The sequence below is a fragment of the Podarcis melisellensis genome, assembly GCF_964234715.1.
Source record: "Podarcis melisellensis genome assembly, chromosome: 12".
NCBI lineage: Eukaryota > Metazoa > Chordata > Lepidosauria > Squamata > Lacertidae > Podarcis > Podarcis melisellensis.
Window position 1 is genome coordinate 5211409 of NC_138544.1, and position 21357 is coordinate 5232765.

The 21357-nt window shown below is 44.7% G+C and overlaps 1 protein-coding gene across 1 annotated transcript in view; it reads left to right on the forward strand.

The window, feature by feature from the left end:
* Positions 1-21357, forward strand: part of VPS41 (VPS41 subunit of HOPS complex) — a 127007-nt gene that overhangs the window by 26582 nt on the left and 79068 nt on the right. Inside the window, exons 3-4 of the mRNA XM_081931029.1 lie at positions 3518-3625; positions 10922-10999. Of these exons, the coding sequence (XP_081787155.1) occupies positions 3518-3625; positions 10922-10999 (186 nt within the window). The remainder of the gene's footprint in view (positions 1-3517; positions 3626-10921; positions 11000-21357) is intronic.

Below are 21357 nucleotides of genomic sequence, written 5' to 3' on the forward strand. Positions count from 1 at the left end.
ATCCCAGAGATGCATTTTAAATAAAAGGACACATTCTACTCGTATAAAAACACACTGATTCCTGGACCGTCCATGGGCCGGATTTAGAAGGGGATTGGGCCGGATCCGGCCCCCGGGCCTTAGTTTGCCTACCCATGCATTAAATCTATCCACTTCAGGGGGGTCATTGGTGACTACAATGATGGCTGACCACCAAGCCAATCAAAATATGTGGATCCCTGATCAAACAACTGATCAGGCAGCAAAACAACTAGAGTTGGGCAAGTAGAAATTCACCCAACAGGACTTACAAGCCCTAAACCTGCCCATAATGTTTTTCAATACATTTTTTTTGGGGGGGTGATCATAGTGGTGCGAGCTTTGGGAGTCTTAGGAAACTCAAATATCTATGGGGCTGGCTGATATAAGCCTATACTTGAAGGATGGATGGGTTCAGAAGTTACCTACCTCAGAGGTGAGACACGTGGAAGTTTTGTTCTTGGAGTCATTCTTTAATTGCTTGGCTTTCTGACTACTTCAATGTTGGGATCTTATTGGTGGACTAGTTGTCATTCCTTAATCTTGAGTATTTCCACCTCTAGAAAGCCAATGCAGCCTAGGAAAACCTGCATTCAAATCTTTCATTTACACCAGGGATGCCAACACACCCCAGTCTCAATCACAGACACATAGAGCCTTCTGCCTGCTCACTCTCACGAGGCGTTCAAAGTTTGCCAGGTGGTAGGAGAAATTTTGCACCTGGCTATTGGCAGGACAGCGGGTGGCGCTGTGGGTAAAACCTCAGCGCCTAGGACTTGCTGATCGTAAGGTCGGCGGTTCGAATCCCTGCGATGGGGTGAGCTCCCGCCGTTCGGTCCCAGCTCCTGCCAACGTAGCAGTTCGAAAGCACCCTTAAGTACAAGTAGATAAATAGGGACCGCTTTATAGTGGGAAGGTATAGTGGTGCTGGCTCGCCAGATGCAGCTGGCCACGTGAACCCTAAGTGTCTTCGGACGGCGTCGGCTCCCGGCCTCTTGAGCGAGATGAGCGCGCAACCCTAGAGTCGGTCACGATTGGCCCTGACGGGCAGGGGTACCCTTTACCCTTACTGGCCACTTGCGACCAAGTGAAGATGCCTGGGCGGCAGGTTGGCGCCTGATGTCTCCACCACCTGGAGGTGTGTGCCTGAGGATCCTTGCATCTTGACTGTTTTCACACACCAGCAACACATCCTGAAGAATTCTGTCTGTTATATCTTGTCTGCACAATCAGAATGAATTTCAGGAACCAAGAAGTCGTACTGAAAAATACGACTTTCGAGCCGTCTGGCCTCAAAATGGCAACTAGGCATTCCGTTTTGGCGACTGTATCCCTGGTTTAAGGAGCCATTTGGCGTCTAGCTTACATGTCTGAGTTTCTAACACTGTTCTCACATGTACACACATGTACCTACTCCCTCACCCCCAGTTTGATGCAAGGTGATAGGGAGTTTTAAACCTCTCCTCCTGATCTCATAGCACCTCCTTGCTCCCTAAAGGTAAAGGGACCCCTGACCATTAGGCCCAGTCGTGGCCGACTCTGGGGTTGTGGCGCTCATCTCGCTTTACTGGCCAAGGGAGCCAGCGTTCAGGTCATGTGGCCAGTATGACTAAGCCACTTCTGGCAAACCAGAGCAGCGCACGGAAATGCCGTTTACCTTCCCACCGGAGTGGTACCTATTTATCTACTTGCACTTTGACGTGCTTTCAAACTGCTAGGTTGGCAGGAGCAGGGACTGAGCAACGGGAGCTCACCCCGTCACAGGGATTTGAACCGCCGACCTTCTGATCGGCAAGTCCTAGGCTCTGTGGTTCAACCCACAGGGCCACCCGCGTCCCCCCTTGCTCCCTACTACCCAGCTAATGGGCACTTGTGGGAACAACTGAGAAATGTGCACATCCATGGGCTCTTTGCATTGCCAGCTAGGTGGGTAGGGGGTAAGGGCGAGGGAAAGCATGGGAAAGAATCTTGACAGCTGCATTGTGCACCTGCCCATGCTTCCCAGCTGATAGACAATCCGCTGTTTGGTGGGTCGCAGGAATGCAGTTGTCAGCACGGGACGAGTGTGGGTGTGTGGTTGAGCATTCTTTGAGGAACCTGCAAAGCTACCTGCACATTGTCCACGTGTGGTTAACACCATCAGTTAGCCAATGGCGGATACAAAGAATAGGCTCAAGTGACTGAAATAGTGTTTTGATTCTGCCCAAGATTTCAAGGTCAGAAATCCTCTTTCCTCTAGTGGTCTACTCTAACTGGGAATGTTGTGAGGCTTCCACTCTGTGGCTGGCTTTTCATGTCATTAAGTAATATGTAATTTCTACTTTTTTATATCTGTAATTCCTGTAAGCCTAAGTAGATGTAACGGCAATCATTGCACATTCTCCCCCTCTCTGCTCCAGCCTTCCACTTCTTCTAGATTGCAAGCCCCTTGTGGTGGAGAGCCATCCTTTCATTCTTTGTAAAAGCACTATGCACACAGAAAAATAATGTGTTGGGAATACTCTTTTAAAGAAACTGTTGCTTCCTTTGGCAAGAGGGAGTGGGTAGGATACAAATGGAAAGAAACGACACAGAAAAATGTATGTTTCCTAAGCTTCAGAAACATCCTTTTTGGTGTTGTCTAAAACCCATAGGGTTTCCATTTCGAGGTGCACAACGGATTGTTTCGACTCTGTTTTTATATTATTTATTTGCAATAATTTCTATACCACCAATATTTTTAAAATATCATGGTGTAAAAATCAACTATGAAAATACATATAACAGATACAGAACGTGTCATAAATCAGTGGATTAGATTGGTGCATCAACATAGCTGGATCACTCCAAAGAGAAAACCTGGGTAAAAAGTTTTAAGTGGGTACCTAAGTGCCAAACAGGAGCTGCCTGCCTAATATTCAGGATTTAGAGTAGAACTGCAAGTGACTTTTTGCTTCTGAGAAGTTCCTTGGAGTCTAGAGAGTGTGTTCTCCCCACCACCACCCAAAATAGGCTGGATATTTTTTATTTTAGTCAACTTGTTTCTAACTTCTGACTTTTCATTGATAATTGTAATGTACACTATATGTTCTGTTCCGTGTAAGCCTCTTGGAAGTTTCAACAGTTCAAAAGTATACAAATTTTGAAAATATATAAATATGTGATGTATTTTGTGTAGTAATTAGAATATTGGGCTTTCTTTTATTTTGTCAAGTACACTACTGGATTTTCCCCTCCTGCTTTAAAGAAATTATTAAGCATTACCTGAGATACAGCAGTATTGACTAACATGTTTATGAAAAGAAAAAATGCTGTCAGAATTTGGGTGCCAGGAATTTCAAAGTAGGAAGTTGGTATTTTGGCTTCCATTTCTTAGTGGTTGTTAGAAAGAGTTTATGGGGGACCATCTATGGCTGTTGCTATGCAGTATATTTATTTTGGGCTGGAGTGGGAAGAGTAGGAGTGTGTAAACCTGAGGAAAACTAGTATCCATCTTTTCTCTTAAAATGTATTAATCCAGGAAGATGACAGTGAAGAGGAGCCCAAGCTGAAGTATGAAAGGCTTTCTAATGGCGTTACGGAAATTCTTCAAAAGGACGTTGCCAGTTGCATGATGGTTCATGAGAAGGTAAGAGTTTGTTTGCTTGTTTTTAATGCACACACATACGTAATATTTTAAAAATGTAGATTTGTGCTGTTTTCACCAAAACAGTTGAGATTTGGGTATAGATGATACCAGAAGCTCTAAATTGTGGTAACAAACACTGTGGAGATACTTCCACTTGCTGAGAATTTGTTTCCCAGCAAGTATGAGGGTATAGGCAATTATTTGCTTAGAGATTCACTAAGTGAGTTCTGACTACTGTGAGCTCTTTGCACGCTGCCCAATTTGTCCCTGGAGTAGTTCTGTATTAGCTGCCACTTCTGAAGAAGTGGAGGACAGGGGAGGTGGTTTTGATTTAAATTCTTTACTTGGCAAATCTCCTGCAGCCACCTATTATCCAATCACTTTTTTGACGTTTTTGTCAAGTGCTTGGTGAATAAACATGACCTCCACTCAGCCCCGTGCTGGGATAAATTATTTGCATTTACTGTTTTTCTTCAAGTCACCCACCACTCACCCATGCTTGAAAACCTTACATTATATTCCTGGGGTCAAGTGCACCCCAGTTAAGTTAGAGGTAATAGAAGGGGAAAGAGAGATGTAATGTAAGGAATCTAAGCGAAGGGTTGGTTTTTTATATATGTACAAGGATGTGACTATATATTGATGTTAACAGGCATCTGAAATTAGATTTCCATATCCTTGGTCTAAACCACAGAGCCTAGGGCTTGCCGATCGGAAGGTTGGCGGTTCGAATCCCCGCGACAGGGTGAGCTCCCATTGCTCGGTCCCTACTCCTACCAACCTAGTAGTTTGAAAGCACACCAGTGCAAGTAGATAAATAGGTACCGCTCCAGCGGGAAGGTAAACGGCACTTCTGTGCACTGCTCTGGTTCGCCAGAAGCGGCTTAGTCATGCTGGCCACATGACCTGGAAGCCAGTAAAGCGAGATGAGCGCTGCAACCTCAGAGTCGTCCGCGACTGGACCTAACGGTCCCTTTACCTTTTACCTTGGACGTGCAATGTTGACTTACGTCACATACCCCCTAAGTTGGTACAATGGAAATCTTCCAGGGTTTACCTCTGCAAATAAACGATGATTGGTCTACTTACCTGGACAGGATAAGTTTAGTTCAACAGTTTGATTTAAGCTTAGGGATATAAGTTTTTCTCTTGCCTATAGCATCATGCATCTATTTGTTCAACTTGGGCAAGCCTCAAATTCCTTTAAAGCACCCACCTCACCTTGAGATTAGAATTATACACCCTTGGCCAATACATGTTGATCCTTCCTATATTAAGGTTTTGGATATGTTACATAAAATAGCCGTCTCGTGTAATTCTACAATTCTATGTGTGAAAAGATCTAAAGCCTACTGAGCTTTGACTAGTTCGCTTTCTGCTTGTAAGAAGAAATAAACTGTTTTCCATCCCTTCACACAATAACGACATAAAGGGATATGATCCAAAAGCCCACATCTCTTTCTCCACCCCTTCCCACTTTTGTTTCCTTCCTTTTTTAAAAAAGGGAAAAAATACAGGGGGTTGGACTCGATGACCCTCGTGGGCCCTTCCCATTCTGATTTTATGTTATTTTGCAGAGATTCCTTGTTGCACAAACACAGCATGCCCCGGGTCATAAAAGGTTCCTCGTAACAGGAAATGCCCAGTGCTTAATGAGATTATGGATCACCAAAGGTTCAGCCAAACTGATCTTTGAAAGTTTCTGTGATCTGACAGCTGACAATTTTCATCTGGAACTATGACGCTTCCTTTAAAAAGAAAAAAAGAAGAAGTAAATTTATTGGGCAACGCTATAAGTATTTTCTATATTTGGAGCTGTCCAAGCTCTACCCTAATTATAGTGTCACACAGAACAACACAACAGCAGAGTTGTTTTAAGTAACTGAGCACTTTTGGTTTTCTAGCAAACTACACTATTTATGAGTAGGATCAATAATGTTAGAAGCTGAAGTCTAGGTGTCTTTTAGGAATTGGTCTCTTACAATGCTGAGGCTAAAAACTGAGGGTGGTGTGCGCGCGCATGTGTATCCCTTAAAAAAAGAAAGAAATCAAACCCTATGAAAGATAAATAAAACCGCAGCCTGTATGATAGATGTACGTTTTGATTAGAACAATTTGGCTTTGTTTGGAGTACCGAAGAGTGGCATATATTCAGACTAATTTCCCTCCAGAATTATTATTTTTTTCCTTGCAATGCTAAAACATATTTTCACTGGACTCGCTGTCTGCATTGGATGACTAATCGTCATGGCACCTGGTGCATTCAGGCAGCCCTGTGCAGTGGAATAGTCATACCTAGTTATGTCTGCACACCTGATGTTTTATTAACTAGTATTGATTTTTTTACCCGGGGGACTTTTTTCTTCCTGTAAAAAGGCAACCTTGCAGGAGTGAAAGGCATTGCAGGGGATGAATTTCTAATGAACCCCTTCTCTCCTCTCTCTCCCCCCCTCTTTTTTGACTTCTCTTTAATGTGGCTTCATATTTTAAGTGCCTGAACTGAAATTTCATTTTAAGCAATTCCATTTTGATAAATCCTTTTGAACCTTGACTTTCTGTAAGGTTATTTTTTTTTTTAAAAAAAAGATTGTGCTGCTTGACTGACACACTTAGTAGTGCCTGTAAATTTGAGCATTTCATTATAGGCTGCAATGAAGCATGCTCACATGCAATGAAATACGGAGAATTTAGGAGTCTGACCACTTGAGTAATGCTAAAGAAAAGGTGCGGGGGCGAATGCATCCTCACCTATATAAAGGAACACCAAACATTTTGTTGGTTAATTTGTTTTTAATCCTCAGAATTCGGTAGCATAAACTAGATCTCTGTTTAGAATCTAAATATATAAATACTAACCCCGCCTGGGTTTTTGTTATATTATGAAATAGCAAGTAGAGCCCTTATTTTGTGGGGGGGGTTTGTGGGGGTATTCTATGTGCTCATGCAGCACATGTGCTCTATGCACACTGCACACACTTAATGCTGGTTTCCGACCTGTTTTTATGGCTGAAAGGTTTGACCGCAGGACCAGAGCAGGCTGGGTCATTTACATTGCCATCTTCTTTGTAGATTAAACTAGGACTGACCTATCCGAGAGAGAGAGAGAGAGAGAGAGAGAGAGAGAGAGACCCACATTTTCAAGGAAAAGATGCCATGATTCTGTGCTAATTTGCTTATATGTGCAATTGGTTCTTTACCTCTCCTGCCCTGATCTCGCCACTGTGATCCACACAACGGTCACCTCCAGACTGGCTCTGTAACTCGCTCTATGCGGGGCTGCCCTTGAAACTAACCCAGAAACTCCAGCGGGTGCAGAATGCTGTGGTGAGACTCCTTATGGGGTCCTCGCTGCGAGATCACATTCATCCAGTGCTATACCAGCTGCATTGGCTCCCGGTGGAGTACAGGATCAGGTTTAAGGTGCTGGTTTTAACCTTTCAAGCCCTATACGGCCTAGGACCCTCGTACCTATGGGACCGCCTCTCCTGGTACGCCCCACGGAGGACCTTATGGTCTCCAAATAATAACACCTTGGAGATCCCGGGCCTCAACCAGGGCCAGGGCCTTTTCAGCCTTGGCCCCAACCTGGTGGAATGCTCTGCCACAAGAGTTCAGGGCCCTGCGGGATTTGACATCATTTGACAAGATGGAGTTGTTCCGCCAGACCTTTGGTCGGGGCTCAGCCTGACTCCCTTTTTCTTTTTGTATAAGAACTAATATGAAAGAGGCCTCCCAGCATTCTCACAGGCCCATATAAGATCAGCGTAGACAGTTGGGCCGATGAGCACTTACTGTTTCCAACCCTAACCCTGCGGAAAGCCATCTAATTGGACTTTAATTTGATTTTCACCTGTTTTTAGGAGGTAATTTAATTATTGCTTGATTTTACACTAATGTTATATATTTGATGTTAGCCGCCCTGAGCCTGACTTTGGCTGGGGAGGGCGGGATATAAATGAAAGTTTATGTTGTTGTTGTTGTTGTTGTTATTCTAACTCCCCACATGGTTAAGAACTGGATGCAGGAAAAATAGTTGAGATAACCTCTGTGCTAGTTAATAATAATAATAATAATAATAATTTATTTATACCCCGCCCATCTGGCTGGGCCTCCCCAGCCACTCTGGGCGGCTTCCATACAAACCAAAAATACAGTAAAATATCACACGTTAAAAACTTCCCTGAACAGGGCTGCCTTAAGATGTCTTCTGAATGTCAGGTAGTTGTTTATCGCTTTGACATCTGCTGGAAGGGCGTTCCACAGGGTGGGCGCCACCACCGAGAAGGCCCTCTGCCTGGTTCCCTGTAGCTTTGCTTCTCGCAATGAGGGAACCGCCAGAAGGCCCTCGGCACTGGACCTCAGCGTCCGGGCAGAACGATGGGGGTGGAGACGCTCCTTCAGGTATACTGAACCGAGGCCATTCAGGGCTTTAAAGATCAGCACCAACACTTAGTTGGGACTTTGGGGATGGTTTAAAATGGAGGGGCAGTTTTAAAAGCAAGCAAACTCCACCTCAGCATATAAGGCTCCAAGGAGGCCTCGGGAGTTTGCTGCTGCCGCTTCGCCATGGGTTTGTGGGGAGGACTCTTCCCCCTGCAAGCCCATTCTCCACCAGGCCAGGGGCGGGGCCCACATTCACCACCGCCACAACTTGGAGGACACTGGTGCTGCTGCAGCAAATGTTAAAAATGTTTTTATATATTTTAAAGCGTTTTAAAAGTGTTTTTAGTTTTTACTTTGTTGTACCACCATAAACGGTGGTTTTTATTCATGTATTTTTATTTTGTTTTGTTTTATTTTGGGTTGGGGTGGGATGGTTGTTGAGTGGGGTGGGGATTGGTTTTGTTTTGGTGTAATTGTTTTTTTGTTTTTTGTTTGCTTTTATATTTTGTAAATGGAGGCGAGTATGAGGCTTGGGATTCCTACCGTGGAGGGGCGAGGGAGGTATGGCGGTGGGGGTAGATGTCATAGGCGAAGGGGATCGAGATACGGATATGCTCGTACCCCTTCCAATCTGCGCCCCATCCCGAGAGACGAGGGTAGGGTGAGCAAGGATTACTCACCTCCGTGACTGGTGTTGTGCAATGCCAGGTCTATAGGCAACAAAACCGCCACCCTGTGAGATTTCTTCACCTCGCAGGGGGTCGACCTGGCTTGTGTGACGGAGACCTGGGTGCACAAAGGGGAAACTGTTACCTTACGAGAGATGGCGCCCCCGGGTTTCTCCGTCCTCCACCAGTCATGGACTGTGGGCTGGGGGGGAGGGGGCGGCATTATTAATCCAGGAAAATTGTTCTTTTAGGGCTCTACCATCACCATCGATCCCCGGCATTGAATGTGTTGGCCTAGTGTGGGGCTCCGAGGTGAGCTTGGCTGTCTGGCTGGTGTACTGGCCACCTAGCACACCAGCAGCCACCCTGTCAGGCCTGCTGGAGGCGGTGGCCGGCTGGGCCTTGGAGTTCCCTAACCTATTGGTATTGGGGGACTTCAACATCCATGCTGATGCCACTCCCTCCTCACAGGCTCTGGACCTGGTGTCTTCCATGGCGACACTAGGGCTCTCCCAGTTTGTTTCGGGCCCCACATATCAAGCAGGCCACACGCTGGATTTGATCTTTGGCGTTGGTATAGATGTGATCATGTTTCCTTCAATGAAGGTGCCATGGTCTGATCACTACGCTCTGAAAGCCAGGATTGACGTTCCACCCCCAGCCTGCTTAGGTGGTGAGCTGATTTGGGCTCGCCCACAGAGGTTGATGGACCCTGATAGATTCCGTCAAGCCTTGCGGGACCTTTCTCCCCCTGGTGACTCATTGACTGAGCTTGTTGAGGGCTGGAATACCCAGTTCCTGGCAGCCATCGATGAGATCGCACCTAAGCGCCCTCTACGACCCCGCAGAAACCGGGCTCCCTGGTTTACTGAGGAGCTCCGGAAAATGAAGCGGGACCTCAGATGGCTAGAGCGAGTATGGCGGGGTGCCCGTGACGGAGCTTCAAGAACATCTTATAGGGTTACTGCCTACGAGATGGCAGTGAAGGCCGCTAGGAAGTCCTACTTCTCGGCCTCCATTGCATCCGCTAGCTCTCGCCCGGCGCAATTATTTAGTATAATTCGGTCTTTAACGTCCCTTGAAGGACAGCCAAATTTAAATAACAATTTGACACACAGCTGTGAGGCATTTGCGAGCTTTTTTGCGGAGAAGGTCCTGTTGCTCCGCCATGACCTTCCTGCCAATTTGGATACAATAAAGGAACTGGAGGCCCCTCGACTGTCCTCGGGTCCAGTATTGGACCACTTTGACCGGATATCCCCAGCCGATGTGGACAGGCTCCTCCGAGCTGGAAAGCCCACCACTTGTCCTCTCGACCTGTGCCCGTCTTGGCTGATTAGAGTGTGTCCAGACGAGGTGCGGGCCCCCTGGGGGATATCATCAATTTGTCCCTTGGCACCGGGACATTCCCAGGGGAACTGAAGGAGGCAGTGGTGCGCCCGCTCTTAAAGAAAACATCATTAGATCCCTTAGATCTATCCAATTACCGCCCGGTTTCGAATCTTCCATTCCTGGGTAAGGTGATTGAGAGACCGGTTGCTGAAAAGCTTGGTAGGTTTCTGGATGAAACATCGGCTCTGGATCCATTCCAGTCCGGCTTCCGCGCTGGTCATGGGACCGAGACGGCTCTGGTCGCCCTAACAGATTATCTCCGCAGGCAGCTGGATTGAGGCGGGTCGGGGCTGCTGATTCTTCTAGACCTGTCAGCAGCCTTCGACATGGTCAATCACAAACTCCTGGACCACCGCCTTGCCGACGTGGGGATCCAGGGCACAGTCCTTCAATGGCTGCGCTTGTTTCTCTCTGGTCGGGGACAGAGGGTGGCGCTTGGGGGGGAATTGTCATCGCGCAACTCCTTGGTGTGTGGAGTACCCCAGGGTGTGATCCTCTCCCCGATGCTTTTTAACATCTTTATGCGCCCCCTCGCCCAGCTTGTCCGGAGTTTTGGGCTGGGCTGCCATCAGTATGCTGATGACACCCAACTCTATCTGTTGATGGATGGCTATCCTGACTCGGCACCAGAAACACGGATCAGATGCTTGGAAGCTGTGGCTGGATGGTTACGTGGGAGCCGGTTGAAGTTAAATCCTGCCACAATAGACTAGGAGGCAGCATGAGGAGACTGCTGGCCAACATTCATCATCAGTAGATGACTTTTGACATCTAGCATGCACCAGCACAATAATGTACATAAATCATGAAAAGTCTTAATTTTCACTGAGTATCTTCTTTTTCCTCTCTTCAGTTTTTGGCGCTTGGAACGCATTATGGCAAAGTTTATTTACTCGATGTCCAGGGGAATATCACCCAGAAGTTTGACATTGTAAGTACAACTACTTCTTTGCAGTCTCATGCTATATTTGGAACAACCCACCACATTCAGAATTTCGTTGATCTCCTCTGAGCCCCTTTTTTGACAAGTGTACTACTGCCATCTGTGTGACCTGGACTTAAGTAGCACAGCACAACAGGCTTCAGATCAACTGGAGCGTACAAGGAGAGTCTCCTGCACGGCAAAATGGCAGCCATTGAAAAACGAATAGCAGCCAGCAGTTCCCCCAACTGTCTGAACTAGGGCTCAGTTCATGTGTTACCAAAGCATTGTGGTCAGTGCTGGTGGCTTGGTCCCACATTGTCTTTGGAATATGGCTATTTTCAGGGCCACACTTGGTGCTGTAGCCCCGGTCACAATTAACACAACTCATCTGCATGCCTTGGGTCCATGTGGCATCTATAGGCACAGAGCAGTTCGTTAGCTTCACTATTGTTGATAGTTAGTATGTGTCCTATCATATTGAGATGCCAAAAGTAATTGAAAATTGATTGATTGCCTTGCTACTTCAGTTTATCTACTGCAAATATATAAAGCTAATATTTTATGTGAATGTCCTGAAGCTTGGTCTCTTAAGGGATTGTATTGATTGAAGGAGAAGAGGAAGATTTTTTCCCCTCTCCATGTGATTTCCTGGAATCTTAGAGAACAAACACAATGCAGAATTTATGTAAAGTCATATTCTGGGGCATAAAATATGCCTCTTGTAGGCCATATGCAGTTGCTGCTCAAGAAAAATATTTATAGTATTTGTCTTGCATTGTCACATGTTCCATTAGGCTTTTTTTTTTTTAAGACCATTGTCAGCACTTATCAAAGTGTGCATCACAAGGTGTCAACATGCTTGCAAAACGTAACACGTGTTCTGATGCTGACATAGCAGTCTTTTATGTGAAAGGTGAAAGGTTACTTTTTATTTTTTTAAAAAATCTAATTATACGATTGTTCCCCCAAACCCACTACTAGGAGCAACTTTTTGAAGGGCTTTTTTTTGTGTGTGTGTGTGTGTGTGTGTGTGTGTGTGTGTGTGTGTGTGTATGTATAGACAGACAGACAGGTGCTATGGGCCACCCCGCTGTGCTGGCTGCCCTTGGATCTGGTGCCTGTTAACCTGAGAGTAAGCTCTGTAGAACTCAGTGGGACTTCCTTCTGAGTAGGCAGGGGTAGGATTATGCTAGAACTTAAGGTGTGTCCAACAGCCTTGATAAAAAAAAAGGGTTGGAAGAAGAAAGGAAACCCTTCCCAGCTTCCTTGTAAAGGCAACAGGGTTGGGTTGCTTGTGGTAAGGAACAAATCCTGTGTTCTTCTGGTTTTGGGGTGAAAACAAAGAAAAAGAGACACTCCTTTTCCGCTGCCCTGGTGGGGTAAAAAATGGGAATGAGGGGAGAGGGAAAGAGGAGAAGCAGTTGGCAAGTGGGGAATGTGCCTAGACTCCCCTCAAACATGGCGTCAGCACCACTGTGTGTCCTCAGCTGCCTCTGAAGTGCTAGATCAATCTGTAGGTGATGAAAAATGAGGTACCGTATTTTTTGCTCTATAAGACTCACTTTTTCCCTCCTAAAAAGTAAGGGGAAATGTGTGTGCGTCTTATGGAGCGAATGCAGGCTGCGCAGCTATCCCAGAATCCAGAAGAGCAAGAGGGATTGCTGCTTTCACTGCGCAGCGATCCCTCTTGCTGTTCTGGCTTCTGAGATTCAGAATATTTTTTTTCTTGTTTTCCTCCTCCAAAAACTAGGTGCGTCTTGTGGTCTGGTGCGTCTTATAGAGTGAAAAATATGGTATCTATTGCCTTCTTAGTTCTGAGTAGCTCATGATCATTGCCCAAATATAACTGTTTATCCAACTTTTGTTTCAAGCCCTCTTTGAAAGGTGAAAGTAGTAGGAGATATGAAAGGGCAAAAGGCTATTTTTCTTCAACAAAAGAGCTCCCGTTCTCCAAGCTTCAGCCTGAAATACAGTGGGGAGGCAACTTAACTTAAACGGAGGGCGGGTCTTCCGAAAACGTTGCAGAATCCCTAACGACTCCTGACTGTACGCTGATTATTTCAATATGTTTCTTTCCCGCCCGCCTTCCCTCTCACAAACATGGCTGCATCTTCGTCGGTGACACCTGCTTAAGATTAACCGATATGTGTTCTTGGATCCTGAGCATTTGACATACTGGTGTTCTCTTGTATTAGGGTTCAGTGCTTTGAGTGAGATGAAATGTGTCAAATGAGTTGAAAATTATGACTTAAAGGCAATGGAGAAGAAAAGCCTGGCTAACTCCACTGACAAAGGAAGGTGCGGAAGCGATTTACAGCATATTAATTCCAAATGCCTCTTCATCTTTTCTTAAGATGGTCTACAATTTATTAATATAATTATTGCCGCGACTGACATCCTTGTAGATTAAAGCGTTGTAGATGTGAGAGCTGTACAAACACATTTAGCTAAGTAACAAATCAAAAAAATGCTTTCAGAAGGGGCGGGGTAGAGAGAATTCATGCCCTGTTGCCTGGTGTTTTTAATAAATACATATTTAGAGCAAGTACAGTAACAAGAAATGGCTTGTGCCAACAAAAGTGTTGCACTTCCCTTGGAGAGGAGAAAATGCAGACTGCTTTATAAGCAGGGTTGGTTTTTTAATATTTAATGGTTTAGTGGTGATGCATGAGTGTGGAAAACAAATTTAAATATATAATGTTTTGAAGCGTTCTTTGGGTGGAAGGAAATTGAAATCTTTTCAGCATGTTGTTCTTCTAAGGCCTTTCTCAAATGGGGGAATTAAGAAAATAGCATGAAATATTTAAGAACCACCCCCTTGCTGTGGAATTTTTTAACATGTGTTTGCACACTCCTTCAAGGGCTATTTTTAAATATTTGATGGCTTTGAGAATTCGAAATTTTTTTGTTTAATCAGAATGGCAGAAAAAGTTAAAAGTAGTCAGGTTGCCTCTTTGCAACCTTGAAAACCCAGAGGTCTTTGTAGCACTTAGAGCCATATTAAAGTTTCAGTGTTTAAGAACATCGAAAGACCCCTGCAGGATCACACCAAAGGTCCGCTTAAGCCCAGCATGCTGTGTCTCAAAGTGGGCAGCTTGATGCTTCTGTGAGCGAGACGGAAAAGCTGTGGCCCTCTCACGGTGTGTGTTCAAAGCATCTCCTGCCGGAAGTGTCCTGTCTGTAGCTATGGAGGTTTCATTTTTAGGTCACGACAGACATAGCCTCCACAAATTTGTCCAATCCCATTCTGGGAAGGAGGACCATCGCTGGGTGGTAGAATGTCTGCTTCAGCCCTGGAGGTACCAGACATCTCTGGTGTCTTCAGGTAGGCCTGGGAGTGTCCTCCTCTTGAAGCCTTGGAGAGCATCTGCAGGTAAGCGGGTGGCGCTGTGGTGTAAACCATTGAGCCTTGGGCTTGCCGATCGGAAGGTCGGCGGTTCGAATCCCCGGGACGGGGTAAGCTCCTGTTGCTCAGTCCCAGCTCCTGCCAACCTAGCAGTTTGAAAGCATGTCAAAGTGCAAGTAGATAAATAGGTACTTCTCCTGTGGGAAGGTAAACAGCATTTCCATGCACTGTTCTGGTTTCGCCAGAAGCAGCTTAGTCATGCTGGTCACATGACGTGGAAAAACTGTCTGCGGACAAACGTCTGCTCCCTCGGCCAGTAAAGCGAGATGAGCGCCACAACCCCAGACTGGTCACATTCGTGACTGGACTTCACTGTCAGGGGTCCTTTAGCTTTTTAAGGATTTCATGCTACAGGAACTATTGAGGTTGATCTGAGGCTTCTTATTACCTGGATGGGATTATCCACAAAGCGTGTCATGCTTCGAAAGTCCTTTTAAACCACCCTTCCGCCCACTGCCACACTTTGCCCTGCTTCAACCCATATTCAATCTCTCCTTTCTCACAAGTTCATCTTCCTCAATCCCATGCACATTTGACAGGTGACGCATTTTGTAAACAGCCCTGATACTGTTTTACATTTGACAGGGAAGCAAGCCTTATAATGACTCTGTTGGTGTTATTACGGTGAATGATAAAGAATCCAGTTAATTGCTTTCAGAAAAATGATGCTTCGCTCCCCCTGCCCCCACATAACAAGGAAGTTTACTTCTATTGATTTAAGATGGAGAAATATTTTACTTTGGGTTGCACTTTCATATGCCTTAGTCTTTATCACTTCACATGTTTTGACAGGCCGTGTAAATGTTTCTGTTTATTACTCTAACGGCATCATTTCAGTTGTCTTTGTCAGTAGCACAGAAGACAAAGCAGCGAAACGCCAACTAGACCGCAGAATTGAATGTTTACGCGATTTTGAAAATAATCTGCCAGGGTACTCTGCTTATTAACTCTGTGGGTGCAATTCAAGAAATGTTAGTTGCATTGAAGTCTCGTTGAAATCAATAGGACAAATCCCCTCCCTTTGAAACGGGTTGTTCACATTCACAGACGCGAAGTACAGTGGCACCGCAACTCATGTAGATTTTGTTTGCGCGATCGCAGCTTTATGCAGATTGCCAGGGAAGAAGGAGTGAGTGAAGACCTGCCTCAGAAACAGCGGAGGAATAAAAGATATGCATCAGGAACGGCAGGAGGAGGGGGGAGGAATGTGGTGGCGGCAGCAGCAATCTTTGGAGGCCTGATCCACTGCAGCTGTGCATCCTGCCGCTTGAGGCAGTCGCCTCACCTTGCCACATGGGTGGGCCGGCCTTGTCTGGTGACACTTGCAAGATCTTGCAGGGCAGTCCGTCGTGTTGTGATAAGCAAACCGGTTGCTGAACCCCTGGACTACTTGCATGAAGTCACCTCCTTGCTTTGGCATATTACCTTTGGTATGTTCCCTGTTGTAGGAGCTCAGCAGAGTTAAAAGACTACGCTGTGCCAAACTCTTTAAGAGACAGGAAGCTTATTAGATAGATGTGCGTTTGCTAAATCCCAACAACCTTTTAAAAGTATTGGGGGATTTGGAAAGGATTGGCTCCTAAGAAGCTAGCATACTGCTGATTCCCTTGGCTTTTCCCCTTTCCCCTAAGCTTCATTTTCTGCTTGCGCCCACCATTTTTCCTGTGAGAAAGAGACAGGGAAGTGGGTAGTTGTTTAAAAGTTGCAAGTTCTCAAACCTTATGAGGAGTAAAGACAAAAGTATATCCATTTTAATTCCAAGTTTTTATAATTCATCCTCGAACAGTCAACTGCTCTCTAACATACGATACCCTAAGGAATCTCTGTTTGTGATCCAATACATGTTTGCCTTCAAGATCTCTTTGTCTAAAAAAAAGGGCCATAGGAAACATAATGTTTTGAGGGGTTTCGCAGCTGTCAATAACTCAGCAGTGTCCTTTTGCTTTGCCTATTAGCTCTTTAGGTTTCCCAGTGGCAAACCATTCTTTTGGGAGTATCCAGTATGGTGTCCCTTAGATGTTGTTGGGCTCCAAATCCCATCACCCCCACAAAGTCAGGTTTGATGAGAGTTGTAATCCACAATATTTGAGAAGCACCATGTTGCCCAACATGGGATTATGCCATTGGCTCTACGTAGGAGTTGGCATGCCCAGGAATGGGAATGGGAAAGAGCTCTTTTATCTTGGCCTACATTTTTTTTAAAAAGTAAAAAGTAGAGACATCACCTTGCCAACAAAGGTCCGTATAGTAAAAGCTATGGTTTTCCCAGTAGTGATGTATGGAAGTGAGAGCTGGACCATAAAGAAGGCTGGTCTCCAAAGAATTGATGCTTTTGAATTATGGTGCTGGAGGAGACTCTTGAGAGTTCCATAGACTGCAAGAAGATCAGACCTATCCATTCTTAAGGAAATCAGCCCTGAGTGCTCACTGGAAGGACAGATCCTGAAGCTGGGGCTCCAAGACTTTGGCCACCTCATGAGAAGAGAAGACTCCCTGGAAAAGACCCTGATGTTGGGAAAGATGGAGGGCACAAGGAGAAGGGGACAACAGAGGACAAGATGGTTGGACAGTGTTCTCGAAGCTACAAACATGAGTTTGACTAAACTGCGGGAGGCAGTGGAAGACAGGAGTGCCTGGCGTGCTCTGGTCCATGGGGTCACAAAGAGTCGGACACGACTAAACGACTAAACAACAACAACAACAACAAACATTTTTTGATGTTTCTGGAGAGATGGTGAGGGCCACTCTGCAGCAACTCCCAGTCCGCTCAGAAAACATCGGGATGTCTTACAATACACCCAAGTGCTCCGAGAACAAAAGAAACAGCAGATTGTCATGTTTTTGTTAATGTGCTGCTGGCCTATACAGGGGAAAATAGCTTTGAATTCAGATTTGGAGCTTTTCAGAATTGGTGGCAAAAATAATAAGGCATGTAGGTGACTCCAGTTCCATTCAAGATCTCATAAATCACTTGAGGGAAAGGTTAGAGAGAGAAAAGGCTGTGTACTATTAACAGGAGGGCTTGTGTGCTCAACACAACCACTTAGAATTATTCAGAGTTCTTTCATTAATAGAATGTTGTTTACATTGAGATGTTTTTCTTGTTCGAAAGTCAAAAGCAATGAAATTAAAATAGGACAGCACTTGTTAAATAAGGTGACGTTAATGGTGGACTTGCAGCCCTTTGTTGCTATTTAAAAAGAAAGCCAGACATGAATTTTTAAGAATACAAAATGACATGTCAGGGAAATAACATGGTGAACAAAGCACACGAGTATGACAGTCCTTTATTCCCAATGGGTGTTAAGATATTGTTGATAATGAACTTTGTATAGCTAACAGCTTTACCTCTACCAGGAAGTTGAACCTTATTCGTTTTAAAAGCCATGACAGGGTATATGATTGCTCATTATTGCATTCCTGATAGAATGCTAAATAATTCAAAGAAAATTTGTGGTGGCAATTCCTTTAAAAAAAAGGGAAAGAAAAAGACATCAAATGTAGAAATAGTCTGTGTATGATTTTCTTGCTCTACCATCTAAGAACTGGCCTTTAATTACAGCCCTGGGGACGGCATGTCCCTCATTGCACTGAAAAGTATAAGTGGGCTTGGAAGCTTCTGCGTGGTCCCATTCCAACTTTAAGAAATAAAGAAATGAAGACATAGAGCTATTAAAACAGCTGGTTCAAGTCACCTGATTTTGAAGCTAGGAATAAAGTAGGACTGCCACCAGCTAATGTTCAGGGTCATCCTAGGCAGGTTTACTTGCCTGCCTGCAGCCTTGGCAAATCATGTTGGGATCAGTCAGTTAATTGACTATCACATTTGCATATGAATGAAAACTGTTGTTCTGAACTTTGCATATGCTGCACGCAGCCTGTGCGCTACTCCAAGACCTTCTCTCTGCTTTTGTGGGAGGTGGCAGAATTCCCCCACCTCCCGCAAAAGCCCACAGGAGGCATGGAGAGTAGCGGGGAGGCGTCGCACGCCTTCCTGCTGCCCCCCATCCTCTGGGGCGGGCGATGGGGGAAGCGCTGCTTTCCCCACCGCCAGCCTCAAAGACCAGACTCTCCTGGCTTCAGCGGAAGCAACGCGAAGCCTCCCGAGTGCAGGCTTTGGAGGCTTCGCGTTGCTATTGCTGAAGCCAAGGAGCCTGCATTCGCCCAATAAGATGCACACACATTTCCCCTTCATTTTTGGAGGGGGAAAAGTGCGTCTTATAGGGCGAAAAATACGGTAACTTTTCAAATGGTGCTTATCATTACAGTGTTTTTTTAAAAAAAATATATAGAAAGTCTTGTATGTATTAAGGGGGCACTTACAAGACTTTAAAAATCTGCTGTTATAAGCCTCAAATTTCTACAGCATATAAAAATGACACTTGTTGATTGAACCTTAAAACTTCATCTGCCTGATGAGGTCTATAAATGTGCCAAATTTCAAAGAAACCCATTTTTACTAGAGCAAGCTGAAAAGTGTTGCAAATGGGCACTTTGCCTCTTTTTACTCCCAATTTTTACATAAACATCTCCTATTACTCATTTATTGCATTTATCCCACATTTTCTCCAAGGAGCTCAAGGTGGCAAACATGGTTCTCTTCCTTCTCATTTAATCTCCACAACAACCCTGTGAGGTGGGTAAGACTGAGAGGCTCTGAGTGACCCAAGGTCACAAAGCATCTTCATGACCGGGTGGGGATTTAAACCCTGGTCTCTCAGGTCCTGACACTCTTAAGGACTATACTATACTGACTCTTTATCTCCCCCCCCCCCAAAAATGGCTGAAATCTAGTGATGTACTTTATTCAGACTTCTTTAAAGAAGGCATGCTTTCTGAACAGTTGTTACAGTTTATTTACAGTCGTCATACCCATGGTTTATAAGTAGTGGCGCCCTCCCTGTGGAACGCCCTCCCATCAAATGTCAAGGAAATAAACAACTATCTGGCTTTTAGAAGACATCTGAAGGCAGCCCTGTTTAGGGAAGTTTTTAATGTTTGATGTTGTATTGTGCTTTTAATTCTGTTGGGAGCCGCCCAGAGTGGCTGGGGAAACCCAGCCAGCAGATGGGTGAGGTATTAATAATAATAATAATAATAATAATAATAATAATAATAATAATAATAATTGTGACGTCCGATCTATTGTAGATTAAACACGCTGGTTGTTTTTTCCCCTCTGGCTGGTAATATATCCAAAGTCATGGACTGTGCCCCCATGGTAGATGAATGATCAAAGCTGTTGACTTTCCGATCATCACATTGACCACTTTGTTTTGAGGAAAATCTTTGGGATCAATTACTGTTTTTAGATACATTTGCCTATATGATAAAATGTTGTGCCCAGGCTGTGATGGGATTAGCTGAGCTTTCTTTTCTAGTGGGTGAGTCCGCAGGTCCCTCCTGTCATGAAATGTGGTTTGCCATAATTGCAATTGAGCACCAGTCTGCTTTTCACACCCCTAATCTGTGTGCTGCATGCTTGTTAACCATGGCTAAAAGGCATGAAGTCACACAGTCAACTTTTTAAAACGTTTAGAATTCCAGCTCGCAAATATTGCCTCTCTCCCAGAAATGGAGTCAAATCCAGCCCTAATGTTTGTTATTCATTCTGCCTCCCATCCACGGGAATGCAGCATTTGTGAAAGAATCAATTATCCATTTGTTAGTCAGAGGAGCTTTACAAATTATACATTAGCAGATTGATTTCTCAGGTTCACCGTTGAGGGACTGACACTATGAGGTGGGATGATGATGAGCATCTAGGGGAAAGAAGTTGCCACACGGTTAAAAGAGGCTCTTTGAATGGCCATGAATTTATTCCTAATTGAAGAGCTGACATAATCCATACTAAGTGTATTTATTTCAAGCATTTTACATTAGGTAATTGATTATCACACAGGCTGTATTTTGCAAGTGGAAGCTTTTCTTCAAATTTAGGGTTTTGTAGAAAGCTTTTCTTATCAGACACTTACTGGCCTCCTCCCCTGCCAAACGCACAGACCATTTCTCCTGAACTTTCTCCCTCCTATTAAAGTTACATTTCTGTTCTAATAGTGTCAGCCTGACGATATTGATTTCTTTTGAACAGTCAAACTTATATTGTCCAGAATCCCAAACAGGTCTCCCTCAGAAATAAAACTGCAGCTAATGGGAATTCAGTGAGGGACGTTTATTCCTCACTGACACAACTTTCAAGACTTTCTTCATGAAAACCTGATTTTTGTCCTCAAGTTAATCATCTGACTCCTAAAGTTCTTTAGAGAGGGAACTTACTCAGCTAATTTCCAGTCTTATTTTTCATTGCTTTTAAACTTTATCCTTGCTATAATGTAATATTTACATTGCTGCAGCGCAAAATCTGAATCCTCTGAACACTACTGTGAGTAATCTCACTTTGGGACCTGCCTGCTCATGTAAGTGGGAGCTGCTTTGGCTAGAGTGACGTTCAGCCATCCACAAATCTGCTCATGTGAGCAGTTGTAATGGAGGCACAAACTGGCAAGATTTCCCCAACCATTTTCTGAATTCAAATGAGCACCTGATTAATTGCTAGACCTGACTCACCGTGATGCAATGATGACGGTAATTGCTGTTCACTTGCCAGGAACAGCTAAACATCTTCAGGGCAGCAAGGTGTAATGGAAGAGACATAACCCTTCACAGTTCTTCAGTGTAGTGATGGCTGCCACCAGCAGAAAATATTCCATATTATCAAGCTCCCTAGAAACTTAGGCTATAGTCTGTGACATATTAGCACCATAAAGACTTTGGGCAGGCTTGCAAATAACTACTCTTCTGGTCATCAGCTTTTTGTGACTAGGAATAGAAGGCTTATGGAAGTCTATTCTTCCCACTCCAATTCATGTCACAGGTTAGTAACCTGTTTGGTGAGTAGACCTGTTTGCGCACCTGACTTCTGGGACACCACTCTCCTTGCTTTCTTGGGCTGTTTGAA